The sequence below is a fragment of the Dermacentor albipictus genome, chromosome 9 (assembly GCF_038994185.2).
Source record: "Dermacentor albipictus isolate Rhodes 1998 colony chromosome 9, USDA_Dalb.pri_finalv2, whole genome shotgun sequence".
NCBI lineage: Eukaryota > Metazoa > Arthropoda > Arachnida > Ixodida > Ixodidae > Dermacentor > Dermacentor albipictus.
Genome location: NC_091829.1, coordinates 3,183,566 through 3,209,060, shown reverse-complemented (window position 1 = coordinate 3,209,060; position 25,495 = coordinate 3,183,566). Strand labels below are relative to the sequence as shown.

At 46.1% G+C, this 25,495-nt stretch overlaps 1 protein-coding gene across 5 annotated transcripts in view; it reads left to right on the top strand.

The window, feature by feature from the left end:
• g (adaptor-related protein complex 3, delta 1 subunit-like garnet) overlaps nt 1-25,495 on the top strand; it is a 354,723-nt gene that overhangs the window by 14,607 nt on the left and 314,621 nt on the right. For 4 of the 5 annotated variants that reach the window (XM_070524729.1, XM_065441037.2, XM_065441036.2 and 1 more), the window contains exons 4-7: nt 12,978-13,058; nt 13,142-13,249; nt 13,806-13,935; nt 14,225-14,364. In XM_070524729.1, coding sequence (XP_070380830.1) covers nt 12,978-13,058; nt 13,142-13,249; nt 13,806-13,935; nt 14,225-14,364 — 459 coding nt within the window. Of the gene's footprint in view, nt 1-12,977; nt 13,059-13,141; nt 13,250-13,805; nt 13,936-14,224; nt 14,365-25,495 lie in introns of those variants that run through there. The other variant, XM_070524731.1, reaches the window with a different exon arrangement.

Sequence of the window (25,495 nt, the reverse complement as noted above, 5' to 3'; positions counted from 1 at the left end):
CTTTAACAAAAGTGCTTAAAAAGCTGCAATAGGTTTATTGTTGTTCTGCCTGGCCCTGAAGCTTGTGTTGATTTTGCTATGATATGGGGGGGGGGGGGAAGCTTGTCAGTGCTGCTGTTGCTTAGTAGCGACATAGAGCAAAACCGCATACTTGAGGTGTAGGATGTGCTGCAGAAACTTCTGGGCAGGCAGAAAGAAATGTGAGATGTAAGAGGAACTAAGGCCAACCAATCTTTCTTTTGTAATTAATTAGACAGATTGAACCAAAGAATGCGTGAAATACAGAGGACATTAAGAATAGTAGGCAAGTACGACGAAAGATTTGCACACCTTCAAACAACCTTGAAGGACGTAGGAAATGCCATAGAGGCCCCCCCCCCCCAAAAATATATATATATATATATATATATATATATATATATATATATATATATATATTACTGATCGGGAAGATTGCCACCACACAATTTTATAGTGTTTGGAATCCCGAAAGTGAAAAAGACTGCTTAACAGATTGGAAAGAAAGTGTTCACTGACGTTTTCTGCAACCGACTTGCTGTTCAAATAAGCACAGTGGAAAGAATGCACAGGCATGGCAGAAAGCAGAAAGGAAAAGTGCGCCCAGTGATCAAGAGAGTTTTTGACTACCACAAAGAAAAGGCTGCGTTGTTCAAGAACTACTGAGAGTTAAAAGGGGCCGGCATATCTATCTCTCATGATTTTCCTGCAAACATGCTACTAAAATGGGGAAACCTATGGGAAAGCGCAAAAGCAGAAAGGGTTCAGCTCATGTATGTCAAGATTGTTAACGAGAATGCATTTTATTCTTGGAATAGTGCCCAGTCTTTTAGAATGAAAACAAGCAAGAAAAATACAAATGCACATGATTTTCAATGACGCAGTAGAAAACAAACTCGAGATTTCAAGCTAATGAATAATAATGCCCGCAGCTTAGTGAACAAAACCACTGAATTTGCGCAGCTTCTTTTTCTGCGTGTGTATTACCATTTCAATCGAAACCCGGTGGCGTCTGGACAGGTAGCTGACAGCGAAGTAGTATTGTTACGTTATTTATAAGGATAGTGAAACTCGTGGTGGCGGCATAGCAATTGTGCATAAAAAGGATATTGAATTTGGGATGATGCATGAATGCCCTGATAATGAAAGTATTTAGTTTAGGTCGATGCTGTCTGGCTCTCCTTGCATAATTGTTTTTATGAACCTCCTAATGCTCTACGCTTGCCTTTCTAAAATCGGTTCAACACTCTTGTGTGACAGCTTGCCTGAAAATGTGCATCTAATTATAGTAGGTGATTTGAACCTTCCACTTATTCATTGGGATGTGTGACATGTTGGCTCAGCAGACTTCAAATATTGTGATGTCTAATTTAACATTGTAGTTACCAAAGGAAAAGCTTCATCAATAACCTTATGCAGGTTGTTAATGAAGCAGCTAGAGTTGGACCAACTATTCGATCAGTGCTTGACCTTGTGTTTATTGACAGCAGGATTACTGATTATGTAATTGACGGACTATCAGACCTTAAACTGATGCACATGATGGAAAATGAAAATAAAATATGAAAAAGGTGTCTATGCGTGAATAACTAGAAAAACAAGAAACATGTTACGTTTTAATTACAAGCTAGATAGTAAGCCAATAAAACAAGTGAGCCATTTAAATAACTGAGGTTTTTTAGCGCACGAAAAGGGATGAAAGACAATGGCAAGACGCGGACACAGCGCTAACTTCCAACAAATGTTTTATTTCACGAAGCGGTACACATATATATGGGTAACACACCACCGTACGCATGCGCATATGTACTGATTTCTGGTCAAATGAGACAGCAATGAGACATGTGTAATGGAAAGTTAAGATGATATCAAAGATGAAAGAACGACCATGCATAAAATATTTCTTTTTTGGTAATTGCAAGATTAAAATGTAATCTCCATCAGGCCACCCTCTGTGTCACGTTTAAGAAATTGAATTCTTTTCTTGAAAGATATGTTGAAGGCACGCTAACACATGCGCTCCCTAAACTAGCGATCTTCGCCGCTTCAATAATCTCGCGTGTTGTTTGCGCTGGGCTTCTTCCTATCACCTGTGGGGATCGCACGCGCGTCCCGATATCTCCGGAGCGGCCACGCGGTTATCACGCGATAATCACGTGCTCGCCCGCGGAGGGTAGCTGGAGAGAGGGCACCTTCGCCGCTCCCGCTGCTCTTCGCGCCTGGCCGCGACGCCGCAGCCAAGGCACCCCGTTCCCTCCTTTCCCTTTCATGGAATCGGGGAGACTCCTCTCCGCCGCTCGGGGAGAAGTGCTATTCCCCCGATGCACGGTTGTCTCATGGCGGAAGAGCTTGCGAGAGGCCGCATCTCAAATCAGCCGCTGAGACCGCCGCACGCTGTCCCACTGTTGCGCCCGGCCTTTGTGTGCGACTCACCGCCCCAGGACCCGAGCGCGGATCCATTTGGGTGAGCTGAACTCTTATCAGCCTCTTTTGTGGTTCCCACATTGTGCGGTTTGTTTCACCCCAGACGTGCGGAATGCTCCGCCGCTGTGGTTTTGTTTTGTGTTGTATTTGTGTGTGTTGTGGCTGTTGTTGTCTGTTGGAATCATTGTACACTAAGGTGAATAAACACCTTAGGTCGAGACTCACCCTGTCCCCACTGGCCTGAACCCGCCGTGGTCGCAACTCACTGCGAACCGCGGGTTAGGGGTCACAGCTCTGACTGCTAGGGCTGCTGCGAAAGTGCTAGGGAGCGACTGCCGCTCCGCCGGCGCTGTGCGATCCAGAGAAGGGTCAGGTGCGCACGCGCGAGCCTGAGTAATACCCCTATACACCGTGCACTGTTTATAAATGGGACTGCACCCATGCTTTCTGCAGTGAAAAGCCAGATGCCCCACTCCTCCAATTCGCACATTATTTGTGTGTTCACGCAACCTGTCATTTACTCACCTTCCCGTTTGGCCGATGTATTTTTTCCGCATGACAGGGGCAAATAGTTAGAGACGTTTCAAATTGTGCTGAGGAAAATGAAGTAGGAAGGTGTATCTCAGTAGGTGTGGATGTTGGGTCGCGAGCTAAGCCATCCAGGCCTGTCGTGCCCTTAAAACGGGTGAAACATTTCTTTCACGAAAATAGCTTGGCACTGCCTCCTGCAGATAAAGAAGGTTGTTTTGTGGTCATCCCACATAACACGTTGAAACAAGGCAGATGAGGCTTTGGATTCCGTTTTTCATAGCAGGAAAGATGTCTCGCTTGCGAAAGTGAAATCGGAAGCTAAGAAGCTTTGTCAGAAATTAAACCTGAGTTAACTGGTTCGCGAAATCGAAAGTAAAAAATCTGGTAGCCTTGAAAGGTTTTTTTTCGATCAAAACCCATAAACCAGAATGGCCACTGCGTATTATAGTGTCGGAAGGTGGAACTTGGCAAAAGCCCATAGGACTTTTTCTTCAACGCAAGTTGAAGTTGCTTGCAGTGAATGATCCTTTTCTGACCAAGAACTCGGAAGAAGTAATAGGGTACCTGAAGACACATGTAGGCAGTAACTTGAAAGCTTTCGCGATAGATGTAAAAGATCTATATTATTCACTGCCACATGATGAGTTATTAGTATGTGTTCAAGGGGCTATTGATGCTTACGATGAACTGAAGTTTGTAAACACCATCTGCATATCTACACAGGGTTTCTTGAACTATTGTCCATGTATCTGCGCTCGACGTTCTCCAAGTGGGATGGAAGTGTTTATCTTCAAAAACAAGGAATTTGCATTGGTTCCTGTATTGCGCCAAATTTAAGTGACCTTTATCTTGCTCGTGTAAACAGGATACTGGATGCCAAATTAGAAAACTCAAATGTAAAAAAGGTGTATAGGTACGTTGACGACTACCTAGTTCTTCTCGATCCAAGCCCTAGCGGGGAGGTTTGTCTTGATGTCACGCAAGTGCTAGATCTTTTCAACAAGTGTTTACAACTGCTCACTGTTACGCATGAAACGCCACAGGATGGTACTTTGCGATTTCTCGATATAAGAATGTTTTTTGAGGTACACCAGGTGTGCTGGGCATATGAACCAAGGGCGAACAAACCGCTACTGCCATTTTCATCAGGCCACTCTAAGTTGATTAAGAGGGGGATTGAAAAGTCAACCCTAATGAATGCTCTTCGCCGCTCATGTCCTCACAAGTGTTTGTCCAGTTTCATGGCGCAAGTGGATCTCCTGAAACAGGCCGGTTTCCTGCAGCATATCATCACAGCTGTGGCCGAAGGTCTCCTTAAGACCGCAAAACACGGGAGACAGGATGAGCAGTTTACTCCACCGGAAAATTCGCAAGTGAAGCAGAAATGCGCAATCATACCGTACATCCACGATATCTCGCACAGACTGAAGAAGATTGGCAATAACGCAAATGGTAAGCATCATCTTTTCAGCGCCAATCAAGCTGTCCAACTTGTGCAAGGCCAGCTGCGGTGGTTCTGAGAAGCCCAGTTGCCGGACAAATCACAAGGAACACTACGTTCATTGTGAGAACAATATCGTGTATGAACTGCCCCTGTCGTGCGGCAAAAAATACACCGGCCAGACGGGAAGGTGCGTAAATGACAGGTTGCATGAACACGCAAATAATGTGCGAACTGGAGAAGTGGGGCATCTGTCTTTTCACTGCAGAAAGCATGGGTGCAGTCTCATTCATAAACAGTGCACGGTGATAAGAAGTCCAGCGCAAACAACACGCGAGATTATTGAAGCGGCAAAGATAGCTAGTTTAGGGAGCGCTTGTGTTAGCGCACCTTCAATAGATCTTTCAAGAAAAGAATTCGATTTTTTAAATGTGACATAGAGGGTGGCCTGATGGAGATTACATTTTAATCTTGCGATTACAAAAAAAAAAAATTCTTTTGGCTATTCATGGTCGTTCTTTCATTTTTGATATCATAACTTTCCATTACACATGTCTCGTTGCTGTCTCATTTGACTAGAAATCAGTACATATGCGCATGTGTATGGTGGTGTGTGTTACCTATATATATGTGTACCGCTTCGTGAAATAAAACATTTGTTGGAAGTTAGCGCTGTGTCTGCGTCTTGCCATTGTCTTTCGTCCCTTTTCGTGTGCTAAAAAACCTCAGTTATGGAATACCAACACGCCCTAACCTACGCTCTTTCAAGCCATTTAAAGTATTTAGGTTTTACAATATCAGATGACTTGGGAAAAACACATCACTAATTAAATTATATTGCGCGACATAAAAACGACACTGACGTGAAAGAAGATGACACACCAAGCACAAACTTTCAACTAAGTTTATTGTGCCACTGCGTCATTTTATACATGGCAGGCAACGATCGCGCATGCGCTTACAAGGAAATGAAGTGCGAATCCATGTAACATGGTTACGTGTCGTGTGATGCCGCGTCCAAGTAACGTAATTCTTTTTCTGGGAGAGCCAGATACGGGAAGCTGACACACGCATCACCCAATTTCGCGATCATCTGCGCTTCAGATATCTCACGGATGAGCTGCGTACTGCCACGGGAAACAATCGTACATTGATCCTCAAGAGGCTTGCACCCATGATCGCGACAGTGGATCGCCAAGAAACCCCCAGAGCCGTTTTTAACATTGTTGCTGTGCTCACGGAGCCGATCATTGAGGCAACGCCCAGTTTGTCCTATATATTTCTTCCCACATGAAAGCGGAAGGTTGTACACCACCCGGTGTACACACTCGACAAACTTTTTTCGGTGATGCTTTCTGCACTTATCGGAAGGGACGGCATTTGGATCCGTAAGCCTGCAAAGCCTGCCGAGCTTGTCGGGAGCAGAAAAAAACAACTCTTACATTCGCTCTTTGGGCAATCTTTGGGTACAACTTCAGAGCGGCGCAGGGCGCTACACAGATAATGGTCTGCATCGCCAGTACTTTCGGTTGGCGGACCAGACAACTGAATTCCTATGGCAGCAACAACTACGTAGACTCCGAGAACAGCAGCCACAAAAGAAGCGGTCGGCCCCGCAGAACCTCGTCCATATTCCAGAGTCTGTTGCTTTGCCTGAAGAGATTCGAGAAGTCCTATCTCTCGGGCCGAAGTTTGCCATCCAAACCAAAAGGCCCCCCAGAGAACTTCTGTCCTACGTTCGACATGTCTCAAGGCTTGTCCCAGACCATGAGGTAGGCCGTATCGTATCGGAAGGTGTGGATCTACTACAAAGGTACAAACAACCGAAGGCGAGGATTTCGGTGAATCGGGTGGCCTCTTCTCTCGTGGACAGTGTGCTGTGTGTAATTCCTGCCGATAAAGAAGGCGGTTTTGCTGTGTTACCCGCTGAAGACTTTAACGCCAAGGCTCTAGAAGCCATCAGTGCCACGTTTAACTGTCATAGGGAGGTGTCGCTGGCCAAGGTAAAGGCTGTGGCAAAGCGCATGTGCAACAGACTTAATCTGCAAAAATTAACCAAGGCCTTTGAAAACAGCAAGCGAGATCACCTACAAGTTTTCTTCAGTGCCAAAACGCATAAACCCGGTGTTCCGTTACGGGTTATTGTGTCAGAAATTGATACTTGGCAAAAGCCGTTGGCGGTGTTTTTACAACAAAAGTTGGGCCTTCTGCCTGTCAGCGACCCTTTCCTCGTTAAGAGCTCAGAAACTGTGATTGAATTTTTGAAGTCACATTCTGACCGTGGTCTTCAGGCGTTTTCTATTGATGTAAAGGATCTTTATTATTCCTTGCCACATAGAAGCGTATTATCTTGTGTTGAGCAATGTATAGATAAGTATGGTGCAGTTTCCTTCCAGAATGAGGCCGGCGTGTCTTGCAGTCAATTTTTAGAACTTTTACAGATTTATCTTAATTCCACCTTTATCACTTGGGATAACCAATGTTTTTTGCAGAAGAGCGGAGTTTGTATTGGCTCTTGCATTGCTCCCATTCTTAGTGACTTGTTTTTATCCTGTTTAGACCATGACATTTCTCTACAAGTGCAAAGCACTGCAGTTTCTAAAACATTTAGATACGTTGATGACTTTTTAATTTTCATTGACTGCTCTTCTGATGCCTTCATTCTGGAAGCTAAGAAAGCGTTAGAAACGTTTCAGAAGTGCTTAGTCCCTCTTCAAACTACTCATGAGATGCCGGTAGATAGGTCTCTTCGTTTTCTTTATCTTCGCCTGAATTTTCAGGACAGCCACACGTGTTGGTCGTATGAGCCGCGAGCCAACAAACCACTTCTACCGTATACGTCCGCACATTCTAAGCTTGTTAAGCGGGCCATTATCAGTTTGTGCTTCAAGAATGCCCTTAGCAGGTCTTGCTGTCATGTTGTGGACGTAAGCTTAGAAGCACAAACTTTACGGTTGTCCTTGGCTGGATATCCTAGGGTTGTGCTGGTGTCTGTCGCGGAACGCATCTTAAGAGAAGCGCGATCCAGTACGCAGAAGTCAGTTGCCGATGCCCCTCCTGGCACACGCCCTAAAGTTAGTGTCATACCTTACATGCACGGGATATCCCACAACTTGAAAAAGATTGCCCAAAGAGTGAATGTAAGAGTTGTTTTTTCTGCTCCCGACAAGCTCGGCAGGCTTTGCAGGCTGACGGATCCAAATGCCGTCCCTTCCGATAAGTGCAGAAAGCATCACCGAAAAAAGTTTGTCGAGTGTGTACACCGGGTGGTGTACAACCTTCCGCTGTCATGTGGGAAGAAATATATAGGACAAACTGGGCGTTGCCTCAATGATCGGCTCCATGAGCACAGCAACAATGTTAAAAACGGCTCTGGGGGTTTCTTGGCGATCCACTGTCGCGATCATGGGTGCAAGCCTCCTGAGGATCAATGTACGATTGTTTCCCCTGGCAGTACGCAGCTTATCCGTGAGATATCTGAAGCGCAGATGACCGCAAAATTGGGTGATGCGTGTGTCAGCTTCCCGTCTCTGGCTCTCACAGAAAAAGAATTACGTTACTTGGACGCGGCATCACACGACACGTAACCATGTTACATGAATTTGCACTTCATTTCCTTGTAAGCGCATGCGCGATCTACGTTGCCTGCCATGTATAAAATGACGCAGTGGCACAATAAACTTAGTTGAAAGTTTGCGCTTGGTGTGTCGTCTTCTTTCACGTCCGTGTCGTTTTTATGTCGCGCAATATCATTTAAGCAATGGATTACCAACTTGCCCGGAATGCTGCTCACATCACTAACTTGTGTAATTCCGAAGAGGTTAAACTTTGGTTTGTAAGATGTATAAAAACATGCTCCCCGAGGTGTTAAGCTTACTGCATGTCTGCCATCGGTATGTCCCGTGTTATAATATGCTAGCATAATACGGTATCTACATAGGAAGAATCAAGTAAACAACATTGAAAAAATATGTGCAGTCACGGTTACTCGTGTGCAAACATAGGTGCAACAGCGATATATATATTGTGGGGATGCGCGACCCTCGCGCCTCCCCTGATGTTTTTCCCGCATAGCGCGTCTCCTGTAGTGCGGCTTCGCCGCACATGCGGCGGTCGGAATGGTACAGGCGCAGTCCGAGAGATGGCGCTAGTGTTGCGCGGCTGCGGGGTTACCCTCGGCGGGAGACAAGGCGCGCTCTCTTGGGTTCGAGACAGGGAGCGGGACAGACGTGCTTGCACGTGCAGCAACCCTCTTTCCCGGCACGTCGGCGCGCGGCGGGGACGTCTCCCGCGAGCGCGCGGCAACCGATGCATCTGCGAGACCGCCTCGCGTGGCCGCCTTCGAACGCGCCACGATTCGCGTGACCATACACGCGAACGACCAGGCGTTGGGATCCAGCATGGGGCGAACATATTCGCTCGCGAGGACGCAGTGAGTCGGACTTCTAGATTTGTCGCGCGCCCATCGGCATGTTTTGTGGATAGCAACTCGGCTAGCAGGCATTGATGTATGAAAGGTGCAATAAATGCCCTTGTGATTGTTTCCACTACTGTGTTGTCGTTCCTTTGTCCCAAGAGTACGGTGTGAGAATCCCACATCAGACCCCACATCTGGCTGCCCAACGTGGAACTCTTGGGGCATCGGACGATAGTTTTAACAGTTTTGCTTCGTTCGAGACCTTTGTTTGAACCGAAGCGTAGGCCTAGCGTGAATTTTGATCGCTAGCGTCGGCGGCGTGCTTTCTTGAGCGAGGTGACGGTGGCTGTAGTGTGTTTGGACATGTCAACATGCTAAGCCTTTTCGCAAGTGTTTTTTTTTAATGGCATTCGTTGGTACGAGAGCCACGTGGTCTGCATCCTGGGAGAGCGAGGCTGAGCGCCCGCGGAGCAGGGGCAAGCCTGAAGCGAGTGAGTACGGAAGCCTCGTGGGTGGTCCGAATTTCTTATGTAAATAGCTTCTTCTATCTCTTTGACTCGGATGAAGTCGCGGCTCTGGGAGCCGGGTGGCCGCGGGCCACGGGTGCCACGACAGGCTGACTGGTATTGCGGCCTGGCACCGGGCGCTCCGACACCGTCTGGGACGGTGGGTGCCGTCAACTCGGATGCTGTGTGCACCGAGCGGAGTAGGACCACCTCACAGAGCTGACGTCTCCTCGCGGCTGCCTGTTTTGCGCCCATTGTGGGTGTTGTTTTTGGATGCCGGTTGTTGTCAGGGTAGCGACGCTTTAGGCCTAAGGCTTTACGAAGCTGCCTGTCGCACGTGGTGGGACACAACCTGGTGGACCGTGGCGTTGAGGTGTTGCACTTTGCTTACCTCATTCTAGTTAGCCTCGCACGAATTGAAATTACTCGTTCGACTCAAGAAAGCGAGCTTCGTTCACGTGAACTTAGCATCTGAGTAGCTGCCCGATCTTTTGCTAGCCGAGTTGAACATCGTACCACGTGGGCGATGCGCATGCAGAATTCCTCTCCCTTGCACTACTTTAGTGTTTGCCGAGTGTGTTGAGTTTACGCAGTGTGATTGGAGCCACCCCTGGTTTGCTGTCACCTGCACATCGACTGCATTGCTGCCCCGGACTACGATCGAGCCAGCCCGGGCGATGGTGATGCTGTGGCCAGTTCAGCGCAGCGACTTCGGCGGCCTCCTGCATCCAGCTCACAACCCTCGGCGGCGGACAAAGGAGCCGGCGCGAGCGACGCTTGCTCGTACCGACTACTGCGTCGTCTCCGGAGTCCTGGCCTGGAATCGTGCCGTCGAGTCTACAAAGCTGCTGCTGTGACCGGCGGACGCCAGCGGTGCACCCAAGGACAGTCGGCCCGCATGTTATGGACAGCGTGTAGACATTTCTTCGGCGCGACCACTGTTGCATGTACTATCTTGTTCGCGAAGCACGGGTTAATGTTAGACCGTGTCACATGTTTCGCCGGAATAAGAAGTGATTCAAGGTTGGGGGGATGTGGGGATGCGCGACCCTCGCGCCTCCCCTGATGTTTTTCCCGCATAGTGCGTCTCCTCTAGTGCGGCTTCGCCGCACATGCGGTGGTTGGAATGGTACAGGCGCAGTCCGAGAGATGGCGCTAGTGTTGCGCGGCTGCGGGGTTACCCTCGGCGGGAGACAAGGCGCGCTCTCTTGGGTTCGAGACAGGGAGCAGGACAGACGTGCTTGCACGTGCAGCAACCCTCTTTCCCGGCACGTCGGCGCGCGGCGGGGACGTCTCCCGCGAGCGCGCGGCGACCGATGCATCTGCGAGACCGCCTCGCGTGGCCGCCTTCGAACGTGCCACGATTCGCGTGACCATACACGCAAACGACCAGGCGTTGGGATCCAGCATGGGGCGAACATATTCGCTCGCGAGGACGCAGTGAGTCGGACTTCTAGATTTGTCGCGCGCCCATCGGCATGTTTTGTGGATAGCAACTCGGCTAGCAGGCATTGATGTATGAAAGGTGCAATAAATGCCCTTGTGATTGTTTCCACTACTGTGTTGTCGTTCCTTTGTCCCAAGAGTACGGTGTGAGAATCCCACATCAGACCCCACAATATATATATATATATATATATATATAATAGAAACAGAACATCACAGATTTGACAGTCTGTTAGGTCTAGCCACGACGACCAATATATATTCCCATACCTGCAAAGGTTAACACATTTACGTATTCCCTTCTTCCAAAAAGGATTGAAGATTGGAATGTGATGCCACATAACATCACCAAGATTGATTGTCCAGAACAGTTAGAAAAATTGGTACTGGCCTATTATTCTTCTAAGTAACCATGCTTAACATTATTAGCTTCTTTGTGGCACTAGTGATGTAGGTGGCATGTGCAATCTGACATGGTTCAAAATGATTCTGCGTGATGTTTACCAAGTTCTTGTGGATGTTGTTGAAAATATGATTTTGTATGACACAGCTGTTGTTTCTTATGGTGTGTTATTAGTCTGTAGTGCAGTGGTCATGTTAAAGGGACACTAAAGGTTACCAGAAACTCAAGTTAAAGTGGTAGAGCAATGTTCTAGAACGTCTAAGGCGTCAATTTAATCGCGCACAGAGCTTTAGTAACCGAGAAATTGAGGTAAATGCATGACACGATTTGAGACCCCCCAGCGACATTCCGGTACTAGCCCGATGACGAAAGGACTCCTCATAATTTGTGTTACTAATACTCAACTACTCGTATTAAAAATATCATTTCATTCGATTATAAGATGGAAAAAATTGCTACTTGTCTATGTCTATTCGATTTTAAGAAAAAATAACATTTTGACGTTACCCTTCAGTAATATGGGTGTTCGAAAGGTTTCGTTTTCGCTCGACTCTGTGCGCTCGACTCTGCGCCGCGCACGCTTTGGAGTTTCGTTATCGCGTCGTGCTGTGAGGGTTCTGCTGGCTCGCGAAACTTTCATTTGGAACAAGTAGCGAGAATGCCACGTTCATGTGATGTCGTGGGAAGCCCTCGTTGCTTTCCCTCGCCGGAGAGCCGCCGTCGAGGCCGCCGTCGAGGCCGCCGTCGAGGCTGCCGTCGTAGTACGCAACGACGCCGGCAGTGCGAGCCCTCAGCAGCAGGTCGCGCTCTTCGGTGCTCAAATCGCTGAAGTTGAGCCCACCATCGCGAGCCAATCTGTCGGTGTCAGGGTCCATTGCGACGAGCGTCGAAGTTTGCCTCATAGAATGAAGTACCAGCTTATGGGCGTCTTGCGCTGGAGTTTGAGGTATAGTAGCGGCGCCTGGTGGCGGTGCGGGAAACGACATCTGGGTCATGCCAGCTTGCTGTGGCGAAGCACGTTTCTAGGCCGAGTTTTGCGTCGATTCGCACTTTTTTATGCCCTGTTGCGAGTGCGAAAAGGCTCACAGACCACGCCGACCACGCTGCGAGCTCGCCGCAGCCTATAGTTTAACGAAAACGGACTCTCCGTGTGCCGTGGGACGTAATTCGTTTCTCCTTCCGCTAGCCACCATACTCCCGCTTTCGCTCTGCTGTCGGCTCTGTCTTGGCTCTGTTTCTGGCCGCGCGTTTGCGTTTTGCGCAGAAAAGCCGTAGCGCCGTCTGCGGACGCCGTTCTACTCACCGATGGCGCAACGTCACTATGAGACCATGATGTCAGTACTCCTCGATCGGAGGGCGGTCGATTTGAACTGCGCTAGAGGTACGCGGACGCTTCAGAAAGCATTTTCTCTTAAAATAAGTCTCTCCTTGGCACGAAACAAGTGTTTCGAGGTTTCTGTGATGGTATTTCAACAGTCCACGTTGACTTAATAGTAACCTTTAGTGTCCCTTTAATATATCTGCAGATATTCTTGTGTCAAATTGACATTACATAATCAGACATGTTGCGTTTTCTTGTTTGATTTGTGTAGTACTTGTGTCGGTAGCAATCTTTGAAGTTTATGTTATGATCACCTTGTATCAGCCTTTCGGTTAACACTATCAATACATAAACAACTACTGCTTTATATTGGTTTGTTCCCTACGCTCGAGATGGGGCGAGGGGACAGGAGGGGGGGAGGTTTCTCTGGAAAGAGTGCATAGCAAGCACCCTGCCTTTCTTGCCTGCAGCGCATTGGTTATCTGGCTGCGTCACAGAGCTTCCACGAAGGCACAGATGTCCTCATGCTTACCACAAACATGATTCGAAAGGTGAGGGGAAGGGGTGCCCCCCATCTTTTACGTATTGCTCAGTGACCGAGCCTTCCCTTGAGAGCAGGCTCTGTGCTTGACAGGACCTGAACAGTCAGAGCATGTATGACTCGGGCACAGCGATGAGTGGCCTGGCCTGCTTCGTGACAGCTGACCTGGCTCGGGACTTGGCCAATGATGTGATGACACTGGTGAGTGGTCAGTTCAGAGGTGCCGCTTCTAGCAAGTGTTTGGATTGCCTATAGGCCAGTGGAATACGAGCTGCTTCGTCTTGTCTCATTGCAGCTGTGGGCTGCTAGTTCCAGAAATGCTGTCTAGTTTCATCTTTGTTGCAGCATGGTTTTATGTTTTATCACAGTTAAGTTAATCTTAGTGTTGCTACTTGCACAATAATATAAGGCAATTTAATAACTTGCACCAACAAACTGACCACCAAGGTGTAACACCCAGAGGACTTTTCATATGCTGGTGCTAATCTGTGCGCATTGTGACCACATTGTAGCATGATCATTTCACGTTCAGTTCATAAAGCATCTTTGCTTTTGTGATGTACTATACCATATGTGCTGATTAGGGTGAAGGATTGTTTTTAAGTTTGTAGGGGGCTAACTTCACTTTGTATACACGACAACCATGACATATACCATGAAAGATATCACCTGTCAGCACAGTCGTCTCGGGATTCTTTGCACTAGTAGTTGATGCCCAACACAGGGCTTGCGCAACATGTTGTGTGTACTCTTGCAGCTCACATCCACCAAGCCTTACCTGCGCAAGAAAGCGGTGCTGCTCATGTACAAAATTTTCCTTCGGTTCCCGGATGCCTTGAGGCCAGCATTTCCACGGCTAAAAGAAAAACTGGAAGACCCTGACCCAGGCAGGCCTGCCTTCTTTTCTTTTAAAGCAAATACTTTGTCATAATGAATACATTGGGTGCAGATTTGGTTGGACGTTTCCTCAATGGAAATTCAATTCTCAGAGACACAATTTCCATCTTGCATGCAGTAAGTTTCTGTTACAATGCATGCCAAACATGTGGTTGTCACTGTTTTTGGTTGTCATCTGGGAGGACTGGGGAATGGGCTAGTTGTAATCTAATCATCAGAGCCCTTTTATGTGCATTTGCTTTTGAAATGCATCCGCCGTTGATGACTCGCCAATCGCAGGTGTGCAGTCTGCATCAGTGAATGTCATCTGTGAGCTGGCGCGGAAAAACCCCAAGAACTACCTGTCGTTGGCACCAGTTTTTTTCAAGCTCATGACAAGCTCCACTAACAACTGGATGCTGATCAAAATCATCAAGTTGGTGAGCAGTCTTTGATTGACTGGCCCTCATGTAGAAACAAGTGTTTGGCAAATGGAATGCTTGTCCTCAATGGCCCTGGTGCCTTGGCCATCGATGTTGCAGCTATCTGTCAAGTGCAGCGCATGTCTGTATTTCTGATGGCAACTAAACAGGGTCTAGTATAGCCGCCAACAAATGTCTAAGCTTCATTGGTGCTGTATTTAGTACATGCATAGTGATTCCACTTATTTCCCAAAATTCAATGTGAAATTGCAGGTACATTGTTTATGCGGGGAAATATGTTGAAGTATTTCAACACAATAAACTGGGTGGAATATGTCACACATAAGATTTCTTACATTAGTTGCCAACGCACTATTAATGTATTTACTCGAGTCTAACGCGCCCTCGATTGTAATGTGCAACTTCTGCAACCCCCCCAAAAAAGGAAAAAAAAAACGCTCTCGATTGTAACGCGCACCCGTTTGCTGGGACCTAAAAAAGGAAAAGTCCTTTACAGTACTGCTCACCTCATTCTTTAATACAGAAATGCGAATTTCTCTCATTTGGGAAAAACAAGAATTTACTCTCAATGCACTAAAGTTCCGATAATTGAAAAAAGTCGCAGTTTCGCCCGAAAGGCGAAGCATCGGTTACGATAGCAAATTAGTAGAGAGCTATATGAAAAGTAAGAATAGCAGTTTTATCGGCCTTATAAACTTTTAAACATTCGCTTACTAACCAAATTAACAAGCATGGTGTCACGCCCGCACAAGCAAACATGAACATGTCTCACTCAGTGACTGCGAAAACTCTTTAAGCGCTGGAGAGGAAGTGCGGTTGCAGGAGCGTGGAAATTGACCTTTGTGCGGCCTCTCGCTTGACGCAAACTAGCAGTGAGAACACAGGGCGGTGCGTCTAGATGCGTAGACTCTTATCTCCGTCACAGATCGCTTTCAAGATAGGGGCCATGCAGCTGCGCCGTATGTAGTAGCTGCCAGTGTAGAACGCTTCTCCTGTTTCCACCAGTACCGCATGCAAGTTTCAGGAACACCGAACGTTCGTAATGTGGCCCGATTTCTGTCTGTCTCCGCACACATGATCGCTTTCCTTTTAATTGCAGCATCGTGATGAACTCGGCATGTCTTTGCAGTCGGAACTTCCATGCTGATAGAGCAAATGTAGAAAACGGGAAGACGGACGGTGCACTAACCTAAGCCAAATTGCCTGAGCACACATACTGCAACGCATGGAGAAAGCTACAACAGCTAGGCTCGAAGCGCATACAAGGTAGCCATTTAGAAATGCCGGAGGTGGCATGGTAATGCAGATTCAGGGTCGTACTCGTTCCTAACACGCACGCAATTTTCGGACCCGTTTTATCAGAAAAAAAGTGCGTGTTAGATTCGAGTAAATACGGTAATTGCAATTTAATAAGTAGAACTGAAGCCTATGTTTTTATCTTTAATGAATATAATTGTAGACATATGTTGTATACATGAACCCTTTGCAGTAGGAACTTGCTGATATGATCACACCTTGTACGAATTAAGAGGTGATATTAATTTTTACAGTGAAGCTGTTAGCCTCTCATTGGTCGGCACTTTTTGTGTCGTCATCCATGGGTAAAAATGTGGACTGATCCCGACGGTAGTGTAATACCGGGCCAACCTGTGGCAGAGGTGAAGCAGGCTTTAAGCACTCTAAAAAGTGAAGCGAAAAGTACATACCATATTTACTCGAATCTAATGCTCACTTTTTTCCATTAAAATGGATCCAAAAATTGTGTGCGCATTAGAATCGAGTACAACCCTAAATCTGCATTACCATATCGCCATCAGCATTCAAAATGGCCACCTCATACGTGTTTCAAACCTAGCTGCCATAGCTTTCTTCGTGTGCTGTAGTATGTGTGCTTAGGCAATGCTGCCTTTGGCTTAGCTTAGTGCACTGTCTGTCTTTCCGTTTTCTGCGTTTGCTCTATCAGCATGGAACTGCTGATTGAAAAGACATGCTGAGTTCATCACAATGCAGCAACCCTTTGAGGGTCAATGACGTAAATATACGGCGCTGCGAACAAGTCCAAAAATGGTCGATGCCGTATACGGCACCGTCTGTACGTTTAAAAAGCACGCCAATATCCTAACTTTTTCTTTTCTGTCATGTGCTGCCACTATGTGAGAATACAGGGAATTTTTTTCGTGCGCCTCCCTCTCTCGATTTTCGTTGCACGGTTAACTGATAGCTATCTCGTTACTTATCGCTCAAAGGGCGACTGCTTGTTTCTCGCTCGTTTAGTGCTCACAGGGGTGCACATAGGAAGGATGCCGCCATGCATGCGTTTCCAGTGCCTTTTTTTTTGCACTCGCAAGAACTAATTGCCTCTGGTTGGCGATAAGATGAAGATTAGCGGAAGTTTGTCACACGTTTTGCTTTTTTGACGGGCACACAAGCACGCAGTTTTCTTGAGTGCGCGCACCTACGCAGTTCTATTCTGCTATGGATGTACACCCTTGCAATGTTTTAACAATAACATGCGGGTGTCGACCGCAAGGCGTGCCAATGGCTTTGTAGTGGTGAGGGCTGCAGAATTACCAACTGTATGTGCGGTCGTGCAAGACGAATTCCAGTTCGAATGTATTCTGCAGTGCTGTTCGGATTTAGGGCATCACCTCACCGCTAAAGGGCCACTGACGTGCCACGCAGTCGAAGCTCGCGCGATATTGTTAAAGAATTGCAAGGGTGTACATATTAGTGTAAGAGCAGGAATATTTGAGTCTTACAAAATATTCTCGTTTGCACATTTTCAAAGCCTTGCACTATGTGTATAACAATGCATCAAATTTTTCATTATAATTTTATTTCCTTTTTATTGTTATTCATGAATGAAGAGTACATATATACCAACGCAAAATATTTTTTTCTCACTTTACAGTCATCCTAAAAAAATTACAATAAATTTTTTTCAAAATAAGTCCCTAAGGAGAATTGGAATCTGCAATAAAAAAATTGACCCTAGGTGGTTTCATATGGCGAAAAAAATCGACCCTCAAAGGGTTAAAAAGCAAAGCGATCATGTGTGCGGAGATGAACAGAAATCAGGCCACATCACGGGCATTCGGAGTTCCTGAAACTTGCATGCAGTACTTGCACACACAGGAAAAGCATTCTACACCGGCAGCTGCTACGTACGGCGTGGCTGCGGGGGCCCCTATATTGAAAGCGATCTGTGACGAAGATAAGAGTACGCATCTAGGCGCACCATGCTGTGTTCTCGTCGCTTAGTTCACGTCAAAGCGAGAGACCGCACAAAGGTCAATTCCCTTGCTCCTGCAATCGCAGTTCCTCAGTCCAGCGCTTAGAGTTTCCGCGGTCACTGAGTGAGATGTGTTCATGTTTGCTTGTGTGTGCCTGATTTCATGCTTCTTAATTTAGTTAGTTAGGGAATGTTTAAAAGTTTACACGGCCGATAAAACTACTATTCTTACTTTTCGTATAGCTGTCTACTAATTTGCTATCGTTACTGACGCTTCACCTTTTGGGTGAAGCTGCGACTTTATTTATCGCAACTTTAGTGCATTGGGAGTGAATCATTTGTTTTTCCCAAAGGAGAGAAAGTTGTATTTCTGTATGAAAAAATGAGGTGCATGGTACTGTAAAGGACTGTATTTTTTTTAAGTCACGGCAAATGGGTGCGTGGTGTAATCGAGGGCAGTTTCTTTCTTCCTTTTTTTTTTGGTCATGGAAAATGGGTGCGTGTTACAATCAAGGGCGCATTAGAATCTAGTAAATATGGTACCATCTTTGGAATCACACTTGCAACATACAGAACAGCATTCGTTCCATTAAATAACAAGCCTGAAACAAGCATCCAAACCACATAATTGATAAGGTGCTCCTGTTAACGCAGTGACGGCAGCTTGCGATGTAGGGAGTGACGTCCCTAGCCTTCCGTATATTAAAGAACCGATTCCATTGTTGTTGCAGTACCGCTATATGTAGGCATTACATAGGACTTGCAAGAGCGTGAATATGAGGAGCGGCAAAGGGAAAAAGAAATAGCAATATGACCAGCTGCAGCATGCTGCCAAATTTACCATTACTACCATTATTCTCAAACGATAAAGCATTGCATACCTCCCTCAGCAGTTGTAGTGGTGGTTTTCAACAGCTTCACCGGACATCCACTTTCGCAGGGCCAGGATGACGAGTCAATCTTCTAAAGTCCCAACCCAAGTCCTTTAGCTGACATCGTGCTAAATTATGGATGTTGCGAAATGCCTTTTGCGCTGCGGCGAATAATATGAACAATCGAGCCGCTGAAGTTCCAGCCCAAGTCCATTAGCTTACATTGTGCTAATTTATACATAATGCAAACTGCCTATTGTGCTACTGCGAATAATACAAACAATCTAGCCACCGAAGTTCCAGCCCAAGTCCATTAGCTTACATCGGGTTTAAATTATGGAGGTTGAGAACTGCCTTTTGCCCTGCGGCGAATAATACGAACAATCGAGCCACTGAAGTACCAGCCCAAGTCCATTAGCTTACATCGTGCTAAATTATGGATGTTGCAAACTGCCTTTTGCGACGTGGCGAATAATACGAATAATCAAGCCACTGAAGTCCCAGCCCAAGTCCATTAGCTTACATCGTGCTAAATTATGAATGTTGCAAACTGCCGTTTGCGCCGCGGCGAATAATACGAACAGTCCAGCGGCCGAAGTCCCAGCCCAAGTCTATTAGCTTACATCGTGCTAAATTATGGATGATGTGAACTGCCTTTTGTGCCACTGCAAATAATACGAACAATCGAGCCGCCAAAGTCCCAGCCGAAGTCCATTAGCTTACATCGTGTTAAATTATCGGTGTTGCAAACTGCCTTTTGTGTCGCGCATAATAGTACAAACAATCGAGCCGCTGAATGACTTCCGGTGGAGTCAGCAAGGAGGCTCCAGCACCCCGGTGACTACCATATTGAAAAATTTGAAAATCTGAGGTTGGGGGCTGACTTACAATTGAAGCCAAGATATGGCACCGCCAAGAAAGTGAGACCAACGGGAGCTACAAAGTAGTTGCAATTTTATGTTTGCTCTATGGACCTACCCATAGCTTTTGGCTATCTCACATGTTTGTTCACTTTTCGGAAGAGTTTTTCAACATTTTGAGAGTTTTACAATGCACACAACACTCATGGGGGTTGTCGTTAGTTGATTTAAGCGCCGTTGTTCCATTTGCGGCAGCAGCCTCAGAACTGTGGCGCAGCAGTGCAGTGGCACCTCTTGAAACCTGATTTTCTTCCCAATTTCGAAGACAACACACAGAAAAAGTGCAATTTTCTCAAATTCTGCTGCATATTTCTTACAAATATTCAGCCATGAGATAAGGGAAGGTTTTAAGTTTGCAGAATGAAAATGAATTTAGAAATCTGAAATATTCAACATGTTGGCTATTGCATTGCTGTGTCCCCCCTTATAATTTCCATATTTTTTAAAACGTTCTTGGGTGGTACGAATTTCAGGTGTAATGGAGTTTCTGCACCATAACTTTTAGGTTTATGGTGCACAAAAAGGGACCTAAATGTTATGGAATACCAACACGCCCAAGCCTACGCTCTTTCATTTTGCACCATCCAGAGAGATTCGTAATATAGAAATGTTACTGTATTTATGAATTGCTGGTCATGTATGTTCCACATAGAAATCCATACAGACTCTGAATTGACCCCTCTTCCAAAGTAGGTCATCTTTGGACGCATCCAGTCAGTGCATGCTTCCAGTCTTATTGAAGCGTGTCCTCGGGACATAGTCGGAAGGGAGGCTCTGCACTTCCCAAGCAGTGGTGGAACAGCTGCGCTAATTGCGCCATCCTGTGCCAAAACAATATTTTAGCGGAAAATTGCACCGAGCCTGCGCCAAATCATGAATAACAGTGAAGCCCTCCTTCCGTAGATGCTTCGCAGCTAGCAAAGCTGAAATCGAAACCAATAGAACACTATCGGCATCATCAAAGAAGGCAGCAGAGGCCCATCCATGGAGAAACTCTATGGGCCTATTGAAGTCGTCCGACCTCAACGACAGTATATTAGTATGATGGTTTTGTTTATTTTGACTGCGTTCGCTCAGTACTATAAGTTTCCAAAGCTTGCCATGTTCAACGTTTGCCTCCTTTAGAACACAATGTAGTCCATTTTTATAGATAGAGCAATTAGTAGGCCCTAGCAGGTGCCATCAAAATGCATGATGTCGTGGTGAGCTGGTGTGCGAATGTCAAGCTGGCGTCGCCACCAGTCTTTTTTTTTTGTGTGTGTGCAGTAAGGGTGGCATTCTCAGTGAGGGTAATCCATCAGTAATAAAGGTGAACTAATTTTATGTTACAGTGCCCCTTTAAAGGGCCCCTCACCAGGCCCTACAGCAAATTTGGTTGTACGCTGGAAGTTGTTACCTGTCCTCTAGGGAGTGTTCTGCCACAAAAATTTTTCAAATTGGCTCTATAAAAGTTGAGATAGAAATATTTCAGTGCCACGAACCCATGATTTCACGAAGCGAGCGCTACTGCCAAGCGAGACACTCTCTCCAGTTGCCCCATCTAGCCTCCGCAAGTGAAGTTCCTTCCCTGCATTCACCGATACCGGACCTCGAGGATCGCGTGACGCATGCATCACATGCCCCGTTTTCACTTTCTTTCCTCCTCGCTTTCTTGTGGCGCAGCGCATTTCCGCTGATTGTGTTGCATGCGAGCTGTTCTGATCGTCTCGTTTCGTGCAGTGTGCAATTTTGTGCGCTTTGCAAGCGGTATAAGTAAGTGCTACACAAATACTGAGGCAGACACAAGTGAATCACAGTGCATGATCCTGTGCTGGAACATGGTAGAAAATGACATAGATTCAGTGTCTGCATGCATGACTGCACACAGACAAAGCGGAAGTACATCTCTCTTGTTTTAGTGCGAAGTGAAAGAAAAAGATGCACACATTCGGTTTGTGTGTTTTATTATTTCTTTAAGCTTTGAGTCGTCTGTTCAAGCAACATATTACACAAATAACAGATGTTGCCTTGAATAATTCTCGAAGTCACGTGTCTCGATGATTGACATCACACTGCGAACACGGGTATGTAGGCACTGGAACACGTGTACGTCACCGTCCGGCTTGGAGCACGGTTGCCGCGAGGGAAAGGGAAAAGGGCGTTCAGATTGAAATTTCAGGCCTTTCCGCGGCACGGAGCGACATAATACTTTGTAGACATGATCATCATCATCATCATCATCATTTATTTTTCCTTAAGGACCCCTGTCGGGGTATTACATAAGGGGGGGGGGTTACAGAAGATAAAGATAGAAACAAAGATATGGTTACAATTTCTTACAAGACTCAGCCTGTGGATTCGCATTAAAAAAATAAAAAAAAATAAAACAACAACAACAACAAGAGGCACACTGAATAGAAAGCAAATCAGCAGAACAGTCACAATGTGAGACGGCAATCGCAAAAGAATGAAGGCACAGTACGGTCATTGTAAGGTTAGGGTTTAAGGTGATCAGTAAGCAGCTGCTTGAAGATAATGGGGTTGCGCTCATTGACAACTCTATTTGGTAAATTGTTCCACTCTATAATGGCGCTAGGCAAAAACGATTGATTAAAGGAAGCTGTTGAACCATGCAAGCGCTGGATGCTGCAAGAGTTAAAAAGGCGACGAGATGTACGGGTTGGTGGGATTAGAAGCCTTCCATGCAGTTCGGGGAAGTTATAATAAAGTCGCTGGAAAAGGCACAGTTTCGCAATTTTCCGACGCAACACCAATGGTTCGAGTCCTAGAGATGATTTAATCGCACTGACACTTTCTTCACGGCTGTATCTGGAAGTGATGAATCTAGCGGCACGATTTTGTATTGATTCTAACATATTAATTAAGTAAGCTTGGTGCGGGCTCCAAATAGCTGAGGCGTAGTCAAGTTTACTTCGAATAAAAGTTTCATAAGCTAGTTTTCTTGTGGATGAGGGGCACAGCGCAAGGGTACGTCTGACGTAACCAAGTGATTTATTAGTGTCGGTAGCCAATTTTGTTATATGGTCGGACCAGGTCAACTTGCTATTAATAGTAATACCGAGATAACGATACGACTCAACGGTGGATAGGGCTGTCGAGTTTAAAAAGTACGAGTGATTCTTGTTAGAGTGTTTACGGGCTCGTGCATTATCGTGCATCGTTATCGTGCATTGTATGCTCTGCACTTGTTAGCTCAAATTGGCCAGAACTGATGAGGGGCCCTTTAAGGTGCACCCTTTCACTAGTGCATGAAGATTTTACAAACTGGCTTTAAGAAATGTGTGTATTGTTTAGCTGCATAGTTAGTGTGCTCATCTAGTTAGTATAGTTGCATTGTTTACAGGATGGGTAGCCTCTATTAATGCGACTTTTGGGTCCCTTTGAGTTGCCCATTGTTGCCCCTTTGGAATTGATTTTGGCGTGCTGGTACTACTGCTTATAAGCGTACAGGGTGTATGGAGATGGGTTTGCACAAGGCTCATCTTACGAGCTACGGTAAGGAAAGGGCACTACGCTCCTCCACTCCACAATGCACAAGGGCGCTACGACAGGGTTTGTCGACTCTCCAACACGGTGCAGAGAAGGCTCCAGAGTCAGATCGCCAATAAGCACGGGTTTATTGACCCAAGATACAGCGCACTGCGATAGTCAGGGTGCTTACAGGCAAAGGCTTGCCGCAAGACCGATGAATATGCATGCCCGCTGCACTAGGGCTAATTGGGAAGCGGTGCACCAAGCACGAGAACGAAAAGTCTCAGGAGCAAAGGTTCCACGTAAGCAACTAGTTGCGGGCCTGTGAGCATCTGCTGCAGCGATAAAGCGCTCAGTGGAAGGGAGCTCGGATGGAGAGGTCACCTGGGGGTCGCCACTCGAGAGGCCAATCAGGGTGCATCTTGGTGCCACTTGCCCGTGCGGCGATTTGACCCCGGGAGGGAGAAGCACGGTTTGCAGGAGAAATTAGCTCTGGCGCGCTAGCTGTGTCCTCCATGTTGCTGTTACGGTGGTGGTTCCCGGAGATCGAACTAAGCACAGTGCATGAGCTGGGGGACGAGGCGCAGAAAGGCACTTCGATCCCCACAGGTATCCCAGTTTGTGAGCAGTGTTTTCCTGCAAACTGGGATATATTTTTTGTCATGCTACTAAACCATAATTGATTAGCCAGACTGTTAATTACTGGACCAACTAAACATAAGCTCAAGGGCCAAAGTGTGATTTGTAATTGAAAATGTCAGATTTAATTGTCCTTGGCCCAGCAAATTATTCTTGGTTCACTTTTCTATGCTTCAAAGTGGTAGTTTACATTAATAAAAACAAATGCAAAGTGAGCACGTGCCTGATGTGCCTGACAGCAGAGCTCTCAATAGTGTACTTATTCCAACAACTCTACTAAGTGGCTGACATTGCGACTGTGTAAAAACTACAAGGCATCAGTGTTAGTTGTTGGCTGCTGCTACGAGGAAGTAGCTGTGCGAAACTGTAAGCAGAGCTATGGCAGCTGGCTTAGGACAGCGATGAAGGGTTGAGGCTTGGCTGACAGGGTTAGTATTAGGATTGAGTAAGTATGGCATGTCCAAGTGAAAACTACTTAGGAGAATGCTCTTCCTGTGGAATCCCCAACTGCAGCCAGGATTTCGTGCTTCAGTTCACTACTACTTACTACACTACTACACAACTACTTACTATGAAAATGCATGTAAGCTGTTTCATTACTGTCAAGGTTTGCCTTGCTTGGACTCTTCATAGAATTCACGTAGACAAGTCCATGGGCATTACTCCCTGTGTCAGTGACTACAGGTGCGAAGGTGCTGAACACTATGCAGTAAGCCCCTTAACACAAATATATCTTACTAGTATTTCTCATGTTCAAAAGATAATTTATAAAAGAAAGCATGTGCGAAGAATGTTTCATGCTCCGAATTATCCAGGAGGTTTATGAATGAGAGCCTGTCTTGGATCTGCTTTAGTCTATGTGCTTCTTTGGTTTGAACAAGCTGCTCACAGTACTTAATAGCTTTTTGTTCCGTTATGCTACAAAATTGTTTCAGATCTGCTGTCCAAACTCTTAAGTGACTTTATGCTGGTAATCCCCCTCTTAGTGACTTGGAACAGCATGTCCTCTGACTGCATTGGCTTTGGGCTGTGTATCATAGCGCTCATCCCTAAAGGGATAAGTGTTGGTTGCACATGCAATAGTTTGCGCATGTTGCACATGTAATATTAGGTATTGCATTCATTTTCAAGACATAGTGTGGGCCTTCCGTTAGTGAGCACAAAAGGCCTAAATTAGACATCACGCTGTGACTTGCTGGCAAATGACTTCAGTGGTTGTGGAAGAAGGTTATTGTTATTTTTAACATTGGTGACTGGAAAAGGAGTCTTTTTTTTATTATATTGATTCATGGCACATTGAGGCACTCTGCCAGCAAAATTTTAATTTTTTTTTGATAAAACAAAAATGTGCAGTGATAGCCTGCTCTTGTCCAGCACAACAGGGTGGGGGAGTGTGTTGTGTGGCCATTCATGATGGCTGGCTTCTCTGGCAGTGTTTGTTGCACGTGTGTCTTGTCTTGGCCCCTGTTGTCTTGCCTTTCCTGGTTCACTTGTGTGTTCTTCCCCCTTCTCTTTTTCTCTCTCCATCCAGTTTGGGGTTCTGACCTACATTGAGCCGAGGCTGGGTAGAAAATTGAGTCAGCCGCTCATTAACATAATACGCAGGTAACGGCCACTGCATCAACACCTTCATCATCTTACACAGGAATAAGCTGTGCTGTTAGCTGCAGTAGCTTTGGGCCTTGCATGTCTTGCCTGACTCGAGTAGTAGCGGTGCATTGTGGCCGGCTGCAGCTCTCGCATTGTCTGTGCTGCCTCTGCTCGGCTTTGCTTTTTTTATTTGCCACACAGCTAGCTCCAAGCTTTTTGTTTACATCGTTTATGTATTGTGTCTGGTTTGCAAATATCAGACGTGCGTTTTTAATGAGCTCCTATAAGCACAAAGAAAACAAGAACAAGATAAATGATTTAGTAGTTTTTGTGCTTACTTCCAACTGCTTAATTAGCCTGCGATCAGTTGCTAGGCTTGTGGTGTTATTACGATTAAGTCAACA